The sequence below is a fragment of the Lineus longissimus genome, chromosome 6, assembly GCF_910592395.1.
Source record: "Lineus longissimus chromosome 6, tnLinLong1.2, whole genome shotgun sequence".
In the NCBI taxonomy this organism is placed as follows: domain Eukaryota; kingdom Metazoa; phylum Nemertea; class Pilidiophora; order Heteronemertea; family Lineidae; genus Lineus; species Lineus longissimus.
The window spans coordinates 20,251,585-20,271,165 of NC_088313.1; the positions used below are offsets into that span (position 1 = coordinate 20,251,585).

The following is a 19,581-nucleotide window of genomic DNA, read 5'->3' on the forward strand; positions in this document are numbered from 1 at the left end:
AGCTATTCCCAAATGTTATACACAATGAGATTAATGAACTATGTAAAGCTTACGTCAAAGAACGAAAAGTAAAAGGAAACTAACTGTGTTTATACATCAAGACCTTTCATCATGTTCACCATTTTTCACTGGCCCATTTTTAACATCTTCAGTTATGTCGGTGTGATATATTATCCGATATTGCCACTGGGCTCCAATGTCGATTCATCAGAACCTTTTTTCTTTGAAAAAGAATAACCCAATGATTATTAGACATGTTAGAAGCCCAGAACATTATTAAATTACCCAAGTTTTATATTCCATTCTCATAAAATATAAAACAGTTTTTGGTTTCTTCAGTGTATCCAGGCACGCAACAGCTTTCAACCTGGTTGGCGTCGCTATACGCTAAGTGCCTCGCGACAAGTGTGGCATGACAAAATGCTTGCGAAAAACCACGATAATTCCCAGTCTTAAAGATTCTACACCATTGAAGAAAACGAATGACTTCCGCTGTAAAACCCATTCTGCATTCGATCATGTGCACATCAAGATTACATTTCAGAGATAATTGATAAAAAATAGTGCTTCATCGATCTAAAACCGCTTTATGAACTTCTACGAAATGGACAAAAGTGTCGGTGGGATGTCGTCATGCTCCCTCGACAACCTGGTGTCGTTCTGCTTTTGTCTGTCCAAACTGAAACAATAGGAGCACCATCGAACAAATACATGTATGTCCGAGATATCTAGCGGGGCTTGATGAAACCAGAGGATAAATCGAATGTCATTCTATTCTCCGTTAAACCACATCTACTGTATGGCCCAGTCGCATAATTTGATAAGCGTTGAATTGCTAGCGAATAGCGACTTCTTTATCAAATTCTAATTAAGATGACTTCCTGTCTCGACGACAATCGACATGTACTTTATCAATACGGAGCGCAATCATTCAATTGATTCGTTAACCTGAATCTTTAATTGGTAATATGAATGCTATTCACCGGGATATCTAATGACATACCAGCTCAATTGGTATAAATTGATGAGGCAACAATTGAAGAGGCGGCCAATATAAACTACTCCATCTCAGACTGCATTCGCTAGTGTAGAAATCAGTAGAAAAGTCACCATTTGACTATTTGCTATGCAACTGAGGGTCTTTTATAAATTTGCCTAACTAAATAATTTACGTGAAATATTTCAAGATAGCATTTCAAAACTTTTTGTCTCTCTAGCCATGAATTTTATTTCGCCTCTGAATAAGCACACTCTCCAGGCTATTGTATGGCGTTCCAGACACGTACTTAAGCTGCCGCCACGTGAGCTTTATAATTCTACCGAGCCGTATTTCCCGATAGAAATAGAATATCATGAAAAACGGTCAAACCCCGTTAGTTTAAGTCGTCGTTTCCATCATCTAAATCATGCATGGTTTAAAGTGCATTGTCATTGTTTCAGCTTATCGTTAGACGCATTAGTGAAGTTAAACATTTGGAGGCAAACTTTGATCTGAATTTAAAATCGTCTGAAATGTTTTCAGTGCCGATGAGTGTTTGTTTACAATTAATAATCCACTCGACACCAATATTTCTGAAGAACATTAGATTCAAAGGTGAAATTGGAATTTGAACGTTGAAATGGAATTGAGATGGGTTTCTATTAATACGTTTAACATTTCTGTTGATGTGTTGGTATCGCGTGTTTGGCTCGTTTCTAATCAACCCGAGATTGCAAACCATGATCTAAATGAGAGTAGTGGCCTCCAAAGAATAATCTAAGGGGCGGCCATTGAAACCTACCCTCCCGTCAGGCAGACTTTGCGTAGAAACCAAGAACTCAAGGAGTGCACACTTTGCTTGAACTTGACCATTTCAGCTCAGTTAAGAGATACTGACCGGACCTCGTATGATCATAGACCTCCGATCACAAGTCGGTCACTCTTCCAGTTTTCCATCGAGCTCCCCATGTTGTTACTCTACTGGCAAGCAAGCATCGCCTTTCGAAGTAAGAAACATTACAAACGAGCACAAAGGTATGAGAATACCAATCATTGTGATGAACAATACCAATATCTCTCACTTCCGTTGCGATCAAAGCTATGCCGAGTATCAGACTGTTTTAGATTCAGAGTTTCATCAAATCAATGCTTTCGGCTATCACTGGATAACTATTGTACCTCATCAAAAAGATGCTCAGTCGGGGAACTTTGAAGACTAGACAAGGCTTCGGGCGTGATATCAATTACATGTAGCTGTTCTGAAACAAATGTGACAGATTAATTGCGCTTGGTAATGATATCTAGACCACATATCTGTTGGCTAAAATTGTCATTCTCTCAAATTTTGCATTTTTCTGATCAAGTCGGAGATGTTACGAGCTTCATGTTCTTTCTTTTTGGACAGTTGCTTGGATCTTGTCTACGGATAGATGGCAAGTATAGATACTTTTTGATGGTAAAGAAATGGTTCGTTTTATGAAACGTGATGATCGAACTGGCTTGTATTATTGGCCTCGTACTAGAATGTTGTTTGATGGACTTGTAACTGCTTGTGTCAAGTTTTATTTCCTCTCGGCAAATTTTGCAAATTGACAGGGATTCCTGGAATAGTGTACCTTCATTTGTTTAGTCCTAACAGAAGTATTAATTCACTGGTGAAGAAGAAATCGATGTGGACATGATTTCGCCATAGTTAACCAGTCGCCATTGGCAATACTAACGAGCCCTTGACATTACTCAAACAATTATTCGGAGCAGATATATACCCAGAGGGTATGACCATGAGAATGCGTTATCAACCCCAAGTGCCAGGCAGCCAAAGGAATGCTGTGCAACCACGAGGCATGCTGGTGATTTGATGAAGATACTCGCTCTCAGTGGCTCCTGGTGGTAGGGTCCTTTAGCAGACAAGAGACAGCTTCGATAGTTTCATGACATGACAACTGAGACGTGGGATGGAACAAGCACATACGCTATTGACAGGCCATTTAGCCGAGAAGGATGCGTTTCACATTTTGTCAAACTTTGGGGCTTTTGGGAATGATCTGCGAAACCGAATATTCTTGGGTTTTCTTCTCAGCGAAACTCAATGATGTATTGAGAAAGTCAGATGGTTCGAAAATCAAGCTGGCATCGATACGAACGTGATTCATTCGACTTTCTCCGTCTGTGACTGACAGTCAAATCTTTGATTCGCATCCAACACCAGCCACATTTAAAATAAGGCAGAGGTTCGTGAGAATGGTGATAGATTGTTGACGGAAAACTCAATGCCGTGTTATGTTTTTTTGGTATCAACCAACATATGGGATCGTCTCCACGATACGTATTGATCTTCTCATAAAATGCCATCCGAGCATGACTGATATACTTCATGTGAATCTGTACTCGAAGCAGTGCGACTTTGGTATGCAGCCCGTCGCCTGTTCACGCATGCATAAGTGTCTTAAGTAGCATGCAGTATGCAACAGGCTATTAAGTGCATACCAAATGTGATTTACAACCAACTAATGAATTAATGAAATCAGGAGTATAGGTTTTCCAACAGAGTTTCGCGGAGATTGCGCTCTGATATGCAGGGACACGATAGAGCCAACCGCCAATCAAATGCAGCGAGGAAATTCGATTATTGGAGGAAAAATTGACCCGGCAAGGGAATACGATGATGAGGTTTATGATTGGGAGTTCATTCCCATCTCGGATTGATTAACAGTGAGGTCTGAGGGCAGTAAGCCGTGTTCCGTCGGAACCAGAATCATAAAATGTTGGTCAATTATTGTCTTGCCATGATCTTTATCATCCAGAGTGTCCGCGAGTGAGCAACTAATTGCATTGTACGAAACACTGGTCCCGAGGATTTTACTCTGAGATGCCGAGAAAGAAAAGAAAGAATGAAGTTGTAATGAAGTATTGAGACCGTGGCTAGGCAATAATATCCTTTCCCAATTCCAATATCTCATCCAGCTGCGATAAGTAATCAAATGGAAGAAGAGAAAGGTGTTATTCCGACCGCGACAAATTCCAGATTCTTAACCTTTGCGTCTCAGTTAACGTCAAAGCAATGCCCGACCACCAAACCCTATACGAACATGGATGAACGTCATCTTACCTAATTCAGTGTGCATCAGTACTTCGTGACAAAGCCACTCAATGCAGCCGTGAAACTAACAAGGAATGTCTTCTAAAGACGTTGTTAGCTTCAGTATCCTTTATTCCATTGTTACTGATGCAGTAGCCGAAGACACATTCTCAAATGCAGCCAATTCAAAGACTGGTTATTGTAAATGTATTCAAACATGACCTTTAAAGTTAAGAACATCAAAGAATCCATGAAATTTATATCACTATTCACATTCTGTGAAATCGCCATACTTATTTTTTCATTCGATAATGGTGGTGCTTTCATGAAATTTACCAGCGAATGCGGTATCATCATGTTAGTTTATTAGGCAACTTTGCCAGCTCTCACCGGCACGGCGCGGCGGATTCGTATGGCGGTGTCAAGTAAAAGCGCGCATACATCTGTAGGATTTCGAAGGTCACAACTTCAATGAAATGGCCAGGGCCATTGTGCTCACCTCATGTGGAGGAAAGATGGATAAAGAGCATGGTATTGTGTCATGTAGTGTTAGGTTTGATGTAGGTCCAAGCAATTACAATTTCCCCAAAATGGCTAATTTACAGTACATTCGACCTCTGTGACCTTGAAAAGTAGGTCAAATCAAAGAAGACCCGGGTGACACATTGAATGGTTGTTAGAATTAGATGTACCTATGATATAAAATTGGTGCCAATCGGGCAAGTCATTACTAGGAATAATGGCATTTTGAAGAATTTAGGATTTGGCCCCCTCCCGGGAGGCCAAACGGCAAATCAGATTGCACCAAACTTCGGTACCTGAGATCACCTGAGATCACCTGACCAAGGGGTACATGTGTACTTAATTTGTGATCAATAGTCATTGCAGTTAAGAAACGTGCCATCGTTACGGCCTGACGGCGAATTTACGCCATTTGACCTCTGTGACCTTGACAAGAAGGTCAAATTAAAAACCTGTGTGACATATACTGTATGGTGGTTAGATGTACCCATGATATCAAATTGGTGGCAATCGGGCAAGAAGTTAAGGAATAATCACATTTTTAAGGTTTTTGGATTTTGCCCCCTGGTGGTCAAGTGGTGAATCATATTGGACCAAACTTCGGTCCCTGAGATCACCTGACTCAGGGGTAAATGTGTACCAAATTTGGTATCAATAGTCATTGCAGTTTAGAAACGTGCCATTGTTACATCCTAACGGCCAATTTACACCATTTGACCTCTGTGACCTTGAAAAGGAGGTCAAATCAAAAACCCGGAGGATATATGATGCACCTTTGCTAGAAGTACCTACCATATTTTTTTCAAAATTTCCCGACTACTATTAAGGGAGATATTGCATATTTTCACTTTTAACGTTTGGCCCCCTGGTGGCCAAACCATGAAACGAATTGGACCGAAACTTGGTCTCCAAGGTGTCATTACATAAGGGTACATGTGTACCAAGTTTCAACTCAATAGCTCTAACAGTTACGAAACGTGCCCTGCTAACGGACGACGGACGACGACGGACGACGACGACGACGACGACGACGACGACGACGACGACGACGACGACGACGACGACGACGACGGACGACGGACGCCACGGTATGGGATAAGCTCACCTCTGCTAAGAGGTGAGCTAAAAAGGATATTCACCATGAGAAATTGTTTGGGGGAAAGTTATATTGGTCGCTTATTCCAACTCAATTCCAACACAATTTCAAAGAGCTCCCCATTATATTCTGTCATTGTTATATATATCATTGACAGCAACAGGTCGGTACTTTGCTATCAGGTGGTGTTTCAGTATGATAGAAGTCAGGACTATCAGCTCCGCCAAAATGATATCGGAAATATCTATAACAGCTGTACAGTCCTCAACAAACTTAGCCTGTTTCAATCTCTGATGTACTATATGTCAAGAGCAGCGGATTTAGAAATAGAAAATGATCAAATTCTCAAGAAGTTCATATCCTTTGAGAAGCAGTTTTGATTCGCAAAGAGTACGCGTCCTTTGTGCTACCACAAAAGTACAAGACCTTCTATTACGAACAAAGCATTACGAAAGAGAAATGTTCTCCTTTAGATGATTAATACAAAAACGAAACAAATCAAAATTGCCAGACTTGCCTTTGTAAGTATATGTACTCGTAAGTTTCATTTTCACTTCAAATGAATCCTTAACAATCCTCTATACTTACTATGTTCAATATCTTAAACTTTTCCATTAAGGCGATCTTTTGCCTCAAAGCAAGATGGCCCGATGGCGTGGATTCAATTTTACGAGCAAAAGAAGGAAATGAGGTTGTGGGCTCAACAGATTTAGAATTGCAAAGAGACACAAGGCACATCACTGCATATGGTCGTTCATCTGCGATAATTAGCTATTCAAGCCACAGGGAGCCCAGACGGTGAAATCCAGTTTGAGACCAATTAAGTTAAGAACACGCTGTTGGTCTTATTCCTCAAAGATGCTGTACGCAAACTGATGTTACCTTAAATGCCTCAAAGTTTCATTATATCTTTTTCACGAATACTTCGACCATTACTACCAGCTCTCCCGGAGTTAATACTCATTAAAATCACTGTAATGGGATATAATCAATAGCTTTACGGACTCTTACATATTTATTTCATATATCAAATATAGTTTACCAGACTTCGATCAGTGTGACACTCTTCCCCTGGGGGACGTCCGCGCGGAAACAATATAGAGTGACTAAAAGCATTTGTAAATCCGCCTAATGGTTTCTCAATGGTATTTCTGTTAAAACATGTACGTCGTTTCAGCAATTGGAGGGATCGACTATCAGGCAAGATAACCTGCATACCCTTTATTACCGTCAATCTTTGAAGGCGATCTGAAGAAACATATCGGAACTTTGACTTCTTATTTACACGTTCCCGTAGCAAGAAGGTCTGGTGGAGATCTGCGTGTAAGATATCGGACATCTTTTATCTTTTAGCCACAATCGTGATAGCTAGGCTTGCCTATCAACGACACCCGGAAGGCATTGGTTTCAGAGTAGAGCAAGTAGCAGACCTTGGGATAAACAATCATCCAATGAAGGCGCGTTAGGTTCAGCAGTGGTCTTTGTACTTCTACACCCTAAACATGAGAGTGTTTTAAGTTGTTCTATCGTCCGCGCGGCCAGGAATCGGTAAAATGTCCAAAAAAGAAGCTCGGAATGTCATGTTTTCTATACACCTTTAAGCTATTGATATTGGGTTTATAAACTGTCCTTTGAGAAGGATAGCATTCTAAGCAACCGAACCCCAACATGCCCAAGAATGTGGGTATCGTGTTCTCTGATACTACTCATTCGCCTTGTCGAGTTTTTCTGTTTTTTGCGCAGCGATATCTACTCACCTGATCCGCTTTGCATCCCACTGGTCATACCCGAACCGATGCTTAAAACACTCGACATGAGTAGACTTATTTACGAATTACTCCAGCAAGGAAACAAGACACATATCTTAGCAACCAGAAACAACCATCAGTACGATATATGTATCCGTAAAACACAGCGACCTTTCTGAAAAGCTGAGCTTTGAGAAAAATAAACCCTTTTTTATGATGGCATTTTTTGTGACGAGTTCAGAAACCGTTGTAGTTATTATTTTGGTGTGGACAGTGCTTTGATGAGAGGGAACAGATCGTGAGTGGAAGAAAAAAACAGACTTACATTGTCAATTCCGATACATTTTCATGGGTCACTATACGCTTGGGAACAGGTTGATAAACCACCCCTACCCATAGGCACTAATGTTGTCTTCTTAATATCTTTCAGAATAACCGAGGACTCCCAAGAAAGAAAAGACCAGCATGACAACAAGCTTTTAACGGTTGGAACGGACTGAATCAACTGAAAGTAGCCAAAACCTATTGTCGGACAGCGATTTCTGGATATACACCGATGCTCAACTGCTGGAAGTGATGACTCGTTTAGTTTGTGATTGTTGATGTCAGACTGCTCATGTCGGATATTGATGAACATGAGAAAGAGGTCCAATACAGTGCAAATGGCTTAAGCTACATGTTGATTCATGTCAATATGACATCGGTTGCTCAGGATGACGTCACAACATGGCCGCCCATTCCCGTGATTCCACCGGAAGAGATATGGATAGCCGTCACAAAGGCAATAATATTCGCTGTATTGTGTGTAACGATTATATCTGGTAACCTTCTGGTCTGTCTGGCCGTGATTAGGTTCAGACGACTGAGAAAGGTTACGAACTACTTTATTGTGTCCTTGTCCGTAGCTGACCTTTTAGTTGGCGCATTCGTGATGCCCTTCAGTGCAACATACGAGGTCCTGGGCTGGTGGCCATTCGGCGCATTTTGTGAATATCATAGCTCATTTGACGTAACCCTCTGCTGTGCAAGCTTGTACAATCTCTGCATGGTGTCCGTGGACCGGTACATCGCCATCACGTCTCCAATGACGTACCAATCTCGTATGAGGCCGAAAGTGGCATTCATTTTGATAGCAGTTGTGTGGGTTGCTGCGTTTTCCACCTTCATACCTATGGTGCTTGGCCTCAGCAGGGAAGAAGGCTTCGAATATGAATACGATAATCCACATTCCTGCAAATTTATCATCAACAAGACATTCGCCTTCATCATCACTGTTCCGCCATTTTATATACCGACTTTGTTCATGATTATAGCATATGGACGCATGTTTTATATTGCTCGTCAACAAGCAATGCAGATAGCAAACCTAAGCAAGGTTATACGTCAGAACGGGGACAGTCCGGTCGGGAGCATATCGCTCAGAGACAGAAGTAGGTTCGCCTCGGATCATAAAGCACTAAGAGTTGTGATGACAGTGATTGGTGTATTCCTGATATGCTGGATGCCATACTTCATTGTGTTTCCTTACGATACCTTCTGCCGATGTGTGGGCAACTTGACTTGGTCCATAGTACTCTGGCTGGGATACGCAAACTCCATCTTCAATCCACTCATCTATGCATTCAACAGAGATTTTAGGTAAGTTATGCATTCGCCATTTCTGTTTTCATTGACGTGTAGAATTGAAGTAATGACTGAACCTCAGCGCCATCGATGCACTGACTATGGAAATTATAGACGATGTGGTATAGTACAGCTGAACTCAAACCTACATATGATTATCTGCTCATAGATTTTTTCACCCAGACGCCCTTTGCAGTATCTCAGACGATTTCTTATTGCCATTTCAGTCTTTACACCTTTGTCTGTCGCTGACTTTATAACATATAAACCATTTTTTGGCTTGAGACAGACGTTTTTTTCATCGTACCACCGGATGGTTCAATATTCTGAATATGATACGAAGATATCTGTTGACAAATTTGATACATTTTACTTTTTTCCCACTTGTGTTCTCTTTTATATTGTAGACAGGAACCTAAATCTGGTCAGATGAAGGAATTATAAAGTTTCAAAGTTAATACAATGATATATATCTAATTCCAGTGATCTCATTTGTCTAGATATTCTAAGAGAATATCTCTCAGCGGGATAAAGATGTTATCTTTAAATTAAGAATTCCCGTCGCCACAATATCAAAGGAGTACAGATAGATCGGATGTGATGTGCTTCTGCCTTGATTTTTAATCAGGCCAGTCTCCCGTGTTGAGCCGTGTATTGCCATGATGAATGACCCCAGTGATGAAGGCTTACAAGTGAATTCAAAAGCTTAACAGCTAACGTAATCAATATTTGTAAATTGGTACAAGTGCCTTTCACATGGAGGCAACGTAATTGGCAGAAAAAAGGCTGATACAAGATGAATACATCATGCCGGAGGAAGAAACAAACCTGCTTGGTTGGGGAAAAGACTCGGGTCAATGGCTCAGTATCAACTCTCATCTCCAATACCTCTTGTATTACCGCTTTCCCGGGCGGTAATCGCATGATAAAGGGTTTGGGCTCCACATCGCGTGCGAGATTGTTACCCTGTTTCTTGACGCAACTGTTAATCTGATGAGACGTGTATACTTCTGTCTCGCATTTTACAAGGAAAGAACAACAAAAACCAACTGAGCCCCTGGAACAGAAAAGCAAAAGTCGAAAAGATTCGTAGCTTTTAAAAGAAATGGACAAAGTATACGTATATATTCGTTACAGTGCTACTAGAAGAAGCTTAAATGGGTCTTGCTTTTCCTCATTGTAACTGACAAAGACATCAAACGGTTTTTGCTTCACGTAACGACGTTACTAATGACATAAGCTGGCTGGAATAAAGACTTTGAACTTTGAAAGGAGGGTGATTATTCAGCCTTTGCTATTGTGGGAAAGATGCGGATAGTACAGTGATTAGGCTATGCGAGTCCAATCACACTATGGACCAGGCAAGTAAACAAGTCAGACCCTCTTGTGCATACAACGGCCAATCGGCCTGTCACAGTCCATAAAGACTAGAGCAACACGACATTATTCACCAAACAGCGTTTTGTGGACATATTTGATACCAAACCAACTAAAGATAGAGTGATCCTTTACCAAGTTTGCTCTCGTGCGGACTTTTATCAGTCAAAGTTTATTAATTCCGTTGAGAGGCCGTCACACACGATTTCTAATAACCAACAAATAACCTTGAGATACATTGAACATCTCCTAAGCAACACCTACATCCGGCAGGAATTCATGTGTTCTGAATACTAATATTGAGTTTATGTTACGACCGCTATTCAAGGCTACTCAAGACAGATTTCAATTGTAAATCCTAATATAGATGAAGTGCATGACATCATCATATGTGGTGAGATCAAAATAGCATTACTTTTTCATTACCGCTACCAGAAATATATACCTGTTTGTACAATACCTAATACAACGTGAAAAGATCAATCAGAAACATTTCATTAACCTTTGACAGAGCCAGAATGCGCAATGTGTGGGATAGCGTTAGCCGTCTCGTGTCAATAATAGAACTGTGTAATTAGAATTTCGTTGCTAAAAATAGCTGCTAATTGATAAAGCAACTGAGTGTTGAAAGGAAATGCGTCAAAGCTACATTTTTACCGGTCAGAATTGTCAATCAGTTTAAATATAGGACATTATTATTTGTTTCTTGCATGACAGTATATAGTTATTACGTCGATAAACTAATACCCTCCACAGTTTCATACTTTACTTGTTCCGCCTTCCGTTCTTTCACTGTAACACTTCTGGTTGTGGTAAATATAGAAATTTAATGTCATATCTATTTTGGCTGTAAAAACCTATAATATTGCTAAGTTACCTAATCTGCTTATTGGTTTCACTGAAAAAGCAGGCCTACGCATTTGAACCATGACTTTTTAAGCTATCAATAGATAACATATTAGATTATTATTTTTTTGCATATAAACCGTCCAAACCAAGATGCTGGCATCACTGTCAAACCTATGGTGTCATCAAATTGGCGCCCAATCCTCTGTATGTTGTAGGTTTCATCATTTTTTTTCAAGAAATGCAGGCCTGCCTAAAGATGACTAAGTTTTCACAGATTTTGATTTCAAGCCGAAGTCGCTAACACTGTTTCTTGAGGGAATGAAACTGAAGACAGCTCGTGTGAAGCCACGATTCAGGGAAATACGATTAGAGCGGATGGGGAATATTCTTAGTCCTCATCACCATCTCGTTAGAGTGGTTGATAAGGAAATCTCTGCCGCATTAGCGGTTTCTAAATAATTGTAATCAACAAATGGAGTGTAATTTTCACTTAAAGCTGTATATTTGCAAGTGACATAATCCGTTCGAACACACAAGAGTTGCCAAGGGTTGATTTCGATTCCAAGGGAATTTCATCCCACTCAGAAGAGCAAGGGACAAGTACAAAATGCAGCCATCTTTTTCTTGCTTGGAAGAATTAGAATTGCGTTCAGTGATCAGTGGCTCTTCTCGATTATTTGACCAGCGACATTGGTCGGTCAAGCGAAATCAATATACAGGGTACTGATATCACTGTCACCTGGAGCAAGATTCAATGGCAGTCATACCATACCAATAATTCCCCGTTAGCCTGATACTGTCAGATGTATCAACGGCGGCAAATCGATGAACTTTGGCCTAAAAGCCGATAACAAGTCTTCGGGATCGGATGCGATTCATGTTATTGACGGTTAAATGTCTGCAACAAAAGCGGCCACAAAGCAAGCAAACGATCAGACCGATTCGTCTCGAGTTAGTCAGTGGGATATGAAGCTTGTTGGTTTCCCTTTTAGTCGTTATTGATAATGAACTCGACATCCCACAATCTGTTCAGTTCAACGACAGGCGGGTGACTCTATTGGATACGGAAATCGTTCCCTGCAAGGAACGAACGGCCGACCACCGAAGACTAGTGCAAGAAACTACTCCAGTGTTTCCATGTATTCACTACATTGAAGTAAAGCGTCGTCTAAGACTTATGTGACACTATGCCATAATAAAAGCTAAAAAAATCGCCGGCGTTAACCTGTAGGCGTGTGATCCTACCCTATCTTAAGACGAAACTAGTTTATAAGTTGAGTGCACTTCGAATAATATTGTAAAAATAGATGATGAATGCTTTTAAAGTTTCAGACACAATTATGTCTCAGGATGTAGCATCCACTTTGTTTTGTTTTGAAGGCCATTGAGTAACATCACTGGAAATCTTCAGCATCTTAGTACTCATGCAACACGAAAAAATTGTAAATCGACGAGAACATCACTATTCTGTAAGAAATGATAATGTTTGCGGCGGTTCCGCTTATCCAACTCGGAATTATTCCCTTAATGAATTTTTCACCTGTTCCATTAGCAAACAATTTTTCTGGAAGTTATCGACGTTTTTACAATTTTTTATTAACTCTTAGGCTTTGCTAGGTAGAAAACGCGGTTCTTTCTTTTTAGCACGCAAAGAGTTGATGAACTTTTTGTAGCGGGAGTACTAGTACTCTTCGCTTCAGGGATTGCGTGCGATATTCAACAAAAACCAGCAAAAACGACGCGCACCGCTTGCTGACATGTCATCACGTCGTGGCACCTGGGGGAATAACACAATTTATCTAGTTATCGGGTGATATTGTTGGCATGAAGAACGCTGCGCATCTTCTTATGACACAAAAACAATGCAGATTCAGTTGCTGAAATCTGAAGAATTGCAGAAGCAGCGATGCAATTCCATTTAAAGGCAGATAGTTGAAGAAATGTCTTCGGGGGTTGTTCTCCGTGTGTGACAATTGATGGTATTGCGTTGCTTCGGGAGAATCACTTTGTTGTATCAGCTGAAGAAGTTATCGAGACAGCAACTGATACAAAGCTTCCGGATTGAGGCCAATTGAAACAAATTCTAATGAAGGCATGGAATACCATTATGATGATGATGGAAACGATAGCCATGATGGATGCACGATGGCTGACATTATGGGTGGTGAAGATTAATAAGACGGGCCACCTTATGAAAGTCTAAGAGTTTATTCAAATGACTATACTCCTGCATCATCGCCATCATTTTAACACATTGGAGTATTTATTTTCTTTTGTGAGCATGTCGTACTTTTCCCATTACCACTGACATCAAAGGACATCTAACCTCCTACCCTGATCTATCATCTCCATTTTACTTTAACTCAGCACTCTAATATAAAAAATACCGGAATATAAAATGGAGCTGAAGATATCAAACACGCAAAATGCATTAATTCGAAACTTGCACAGCATTCTTCCAACAAGTTGAACTGTAAGACGGCAAATACATCCATTAAACAACATGAATTCTTCAAGAATTCTTCTTTAGTTGATTTCAGTCGTTTTCGATGTGAAAGTCAGTAATGGACGGGTCGGACTCAGCCGATTACAAGATTTAGAGACATCGTCCAATTAATGTTAGTTTTCAAATGCATCCATGTGACGAGATCTAGAGAAAATACCGGTGAAGAAAAACTAATCCGATCCGTTGCTTTATTCATGAAAAGGAATTGACTTCACCTTAAAACCACATTCTGATTTAACTTTGAGAATTGTGGATTAAAACCAGATTTACGATTTTTTTATAAGAGATGCGTGCTTTTTTCAGGATTCTATTCCTTTCCCAGGGCATTCAGATAAGAGATTTTACATGGAACCTCGATCATTCAAACACTGCATCCTACAGTAGGATACCAGGGATAAAAATATCCGTTGCTATTACAAGAAATGAAACCAATGGACTCCTTACTTTCCTTGTAGTTTCAGTACACTGAGCCATGCTTTGGTCCGCGCGGCCTTCCTATATTGTCACGACTTTATTACCTTTGTATTGAAGAAATATGCGACATGGGACTTGTTCAATATTATAATTATATACCTTTAACGACGTGGCATTAAATAAACCTAAATATCAATGGCCTTCAGGTGTTCGCCCCAATGTTTAATCAGTGTCAAGGTTTGACGGAGAAATAGTCAAAAACCAAATACCATGCTTTTGTCTTTTGTCTTTTGTTGAAAATCCATTTTGGCAAATATTGACAAAGGACACAATCTTGTACATGTATCCATTTGCAAACACTTATTTTTGTGATATTCGTTTTCTGTTAACAGTTCTGAAAAGATCAGTGGTTCATCAACCCCCTCAGCTATGCAACAAGCAAATACATGTATGCATGTTTTGGGTGAATAATCGACATGATCGAACATGCTGATATTCAGCTCCCTTGTTTATTCGCCCTCGTCCTAGATTCGTTCAATACTCCCAAGCATTGCAACACAATCTACACCAAAAAATGGAAATGGACAGTTCTGAAAAGATCAGTTGTTTATCAACCCCCGCAACTATGCAACAAGCAAATACATATATGGAAGTTTTGGGTGAATAATCGACATGATGGAACATCCCGATATTCAGCTCCCTTGTTTATTCGCCCTCGTCCTAGATTCGTTCAATACTCCCAAGCATTGCAACACAATCTACACCAAAAAAGGGAAATGGACGACCTTTACCTATCTCATCCATGCAGACAAACTGCCCAGAGCTTGCAGGAGTTCTGGCCATACGGAACCTGCATCAAGGAACAACTTATGGAGACAGTGGCGAATCAAGATAGACGACAACTTAAGCGACCAGGTCTAGGAGGACTGGTTGTCAGCCTCCCCCGCCTTACCCCATCCTCCTCGTCCTTCCTCCCTACCCCTACCAATGCACATTTGATTTTACAGTGTTACTTGCCAATTGGTACTGATACCACATTGGTGGCTTGTCCTTGAAGCAGCCTGTCCTTAAACAGCCCTCATTCTACGGATATTGTAACTGCATCAATTCCCAATAAAGAAACTCAGTGCCTGAGGGATATTCCACGAAATATCGGCTCCCTAAACATTCTCTCGTAATTTATTCAGAATTCAATATCACATAGTTTGCATTGTTGACATTTGCTTGATAGCCTGCGTTTGTCAACAATCGTCATATCTTCGAGTGCCGTGTTGCAGTGCTGTTTTGCGCCTTTTATCATGCGATTCATGAGAAGAATGAAATAAAAAAGTGGTGTTGGTTGAAGAAATATGAGTCACCATCTAGTGTGTAAGTCATAATTGGTGTGGGTTTTTTGCGATATCGCCTGGCATTGTAAAAGATGTTGCACATACAATGACAATGCCACTGAGAGAATGCCAACTGTTACGCTGTCGGCAAATATTGGCCTAAGTGTTAGGTCGGCGCCTTTGGCGCTTTAAGTATGCAGAATGATGAAGACTGCCCTGCCCAAACATTTTTCAGGTAAATTTGTGAGTCCATCTGCCAACAGCTAAAGTGACAAATGTATGATACACCAGCCCCGTTTCGATCTGGTGGTACGTTTCACTTCACTAATCTGCGCTCCAATAAAGCTTTCGACAAATGGTCAGGTCAGGTTTTTTATCAACGGTGATATGTTTACATCCCGCCACAGGGTGTGAGGGCGTGTGAGAATGAATTCCCATCAGAACGAGATGCCACAGCGGTCTCCGTTATAGGCTATTTTCGTTGGTTTATTGCCATTGCCAACTCATTATTTGGCCAAACACCAGTTTTTCATGGTAACCATAACTAGCCTAGTGGGATAAAACCTGCGGTAGGAATATCAATCCATATTCTGATCAAGAGAAACAGGCCGACTTTATAGTTCACTCTTTTTACGCTGACTATTGATTGTTGTTGGTCTTTGAAGTCGCATTTCGACCAACGCCGTTTTCATCAACGTTGATTATATTGGTGCTGGTGGAGGGCATGCGATACCTTTCTATCAAAAAACGGAACACCGGTCTCCGAAAAGGGCAATTATCTTTGGTTTATAGTGTTCAATCCAACAGTTAGGGGTTATTTACTTACCGAAAACATCTACAGGTGCACCGTGTTAAAGTTTTTCAAAAACTCGAAAGCTATGAGTCTATATTGCGTTACTTCTGTTTGGGAAATCATATGACCCTTGCCACTCCCAGTTTCTTATTACAAGAACTTATTATTACATCTTATATTAGGTTTCTAGATATCGTTGTCATAGGATAGTTAGCTATTTGAACTTGGTCAGTAAAAGCCTAATGGCGGACTCGTCCACCAAGAGGATGTCCATTCAAAGCGACATTAGTAAACTTAATACACCTTTTACAATATCTTCAAAAGTAAGACAAAACTTTCTTGAAGAGACAAACTTGCGTGTCGCTACCCGAGACGAGAAGATATGTTAGAACCTTGTGATAGAAACCCTTTACGGCCACTTCTAACAAAAGGATTTTCCAATATCGGTAAATCGAAACTATTTGAGTGGCGGTCCACAAAGGTAACTTGAATTGACAAGATATCGAGTACTAAAAGGCTTTCCGTATGTTCATTGTACTTGTTAGTGGCTCATTGTCGAACAGATGCGGTTTTGTGATTACTCCAAGGCCAATATCCGGGACAGCTCATTCTCCAGAGAGTGCACCAGACTGTCCGGCAATCATAGATTTCTCGGTGTAACTACCAGTCTTGCCAGTATCGAACTGCAATGTTGATTACAGTGTATTTGCGCTTCCCTCCATGAATAATTGTGCTACAAATTGAATCAGACTTCTCTGATTAGCATGTTCCTTCTTTTGATCTACAGGCTCTGACCAACCACAACCTCAGCACCATAGCTATTAGCAAGAATAAATAAAGACTAAGAATGTGAAACCATCTCACTACTTGTTACACATTCCACAAGCTAAACTCAAAAAAGCAAGACAAACAGGATCACTATTTACTCATTCAAGTAGGTACAGTATAAATCAAACGGCACGACCTTCCGACTGATATTGGGTTGTGAATCTGGTCTGATTGTCGTCATGGAGTTACGTGTAATTTGTCACACGAAGGGGCCAATTTACCTTGCCTATCCGGGTGTGGATGATGGATAATGAGACATCTCACAGATACAAAGTAATGGTAAGGAAGCAGAGTTGTTGATCTTAGGTTGTTTCCCCACACAAAGGAATTGTTAATATCTCATTAAACCGAAAACAGTCGGTGTGAGACTGTAGCAGGTCTCTTTTTCTAACTGTTAATTGCCTTACTGCACCCATCTGTATAAATGGATGCGGCCCTAAAAGAAGTACATGATCACCACGCCCATAGCTAGAATATTTTTGGCCACCACCCACTGATCCTTGAGGTCCATGAATGTATTATATTATTATTTATGCAAAAAAGTCATATTTTAGGAAGCCAGACGATGTAATTTTCTAATCACGCCGAAAGGCTTAATTTCGTTAAGTGATGAAGCTACGGGAGGCTTTTTAAAAAACATGATCCATCACAATCACATTTTTGTTGAAGGTGAAGTATGTATACCTATAAGCAAGAATATATAAAGACTAGTCTATGAATTCTTGCTCTTTTTTTGTACATGTAGCTACATCACGCCCTTGCTGCCATTGCATTCCCTGATATTCCTCTTCTGCAGTTATTTCCTATTTTCTGAGCTCATATTGGCTGGATCGCTTCACATTCGCGCCTGAATAACGCAACTATCCAATACCTTTCATGTGACCACAATCTACAAGGTCAGGCTGGGGTTAATGGAATCAGCCGGTATGCCAAGCGAAATCCCCACGACTTACAGAATCAAGAGAGACCAGTCGAGGCAACTTCCATTGATTGCCTCGACTATTGGCACGAACCAATAATGAGTTCGTCAAACTCACGTTCACACAAACCAAGTTTGATGAAAAGATCGACCTTCGACTTCAGGCAACCATCGAGTAATAAACTTTGATGTCAGAGATTTCAAATTTAAAAAGAATTCTCAATCAGAGCTGCACGACCGTGAAATTACATTGAAATGGAGGAGAGTGTCCCTACAACGATCTCCCCTTACCAATTCGTAACTTCTTCATGTCATCTTCGATAAGCTCATACGAATTCAGTCATGAATTCCGAAATTTCTCGTAAACCTAACTGATCTATTGTACACCTCACGACTGCAACAACAATGATAACCTGCCAGGTGAACTTCACTCTTGTTCTTCGACACGTTTGTCAAACATGTTGTCGTTAAGTATGTCCTCAAATGTATACCACTAAATACGATTTCAGTGCATCCTGTCTGGTCCCATACGCCCTACGATAGTTTCAATTAAAAAAAAAACACTCACAAATTTATCATTAGCCTGTGGTAGTTTCTTGTCCATTATCGGTCATCTAATGGTCATTCTCCGACCACTTTGTAAGGCTGATTGCGTTCTCCATCTGGGAACTCCCATCGCAATAGGACGCACACACATACACCCGTAGGCTAATGTTATATTATTGGTATAAGTATGTCTGGGTTTTTTCCTCATCAACCACCCCGAGAGGTTGGGGTCCATCAGAAATGAAATGGCCAGGGCCATTGTGCTCACCTCATGTGGAGGAAAGATGGATAAAGAGCATGGTATTGTGTCATGTAGTGTTAGGTTTGATGTAGGTCCAAGCAATTACAATTTCCCCAAAATGGCCAATTTACAGTACATTCGACCTCTGTGACCTTGAAAAGTAGGTCAAATCAAAGAAGACCCGGTGACACATTGAATGGTTGTTAGAATTAGATGTACCTATGATATAAAATTGGTGCCAATCGGGCAAGTCATTACTATGAATAATGGCATTTTGAAGAATTTAGGATTTGGCCCCCTCCCTGGAGGCCAAACGGCAAATCAGATCGCACCAAACTTCGGTACCTGAGATCAGCTGACCAAGGGGTACATGTGTACTTAATTTGTGATCAATAGTCATTGCAGTTAAGAAACGTGCCATAGTTACGGCCTGACGGCGAATTTACGCCATTTGACCTCTGTGACCTTGACAAGAAGGTCAAATTAAAAACCTGTGAGACATATACTGTATGGTTGTTAGATGTACCCATGATATCAAATTGGTGGCAATCGGGCAAGAAGTTAAGGAATAATCACATTTTTAAGGTTTTTGGATTTTGCCCCCTGGTGGTCAAGTGGTGAATCATATTGGACCAAACTTCGGTCCCTGAGATCACCTGACTAAGGGGTAAATGTGTACCTAATTTGGTATCAATAGTCATTGCAGTTTAGAAACGTGCCATTGTTACATCCT

General features: G+C 40.6%; 1 protein-coding gene across 3 annotated transcripts in view; it reads left to right on the forward strand.

Annotated features, from left to right (window-relative positions):
• The window catches only part of LOC135489865 (D(1)-like dopamine receptor), a 58,578-nt gene that overhangs the window by 33,881 nt on the left and 5,116 nt on the right, over positions 1–19,581 (forward strand). For 2 of the 3 annotated variants that reach the window (XM_064775464.1, XM_064775465.1), the window contains one exon: positions 7,855–9,062. In XM_064775464.1, coding sequence (XP_064631534.1) covers positions 8,041–9,062 — 1,022 coding nt within the window. In that variant the 5' untranslated portion in view covers positions 7,855–8,040. Of the gene's footprint in view, positions 1–7,854; positions 9,067–19,581 lie in introns of those variants that run through there. The other variant, XM_064775466.1, reaches the window with a different exon arrangement.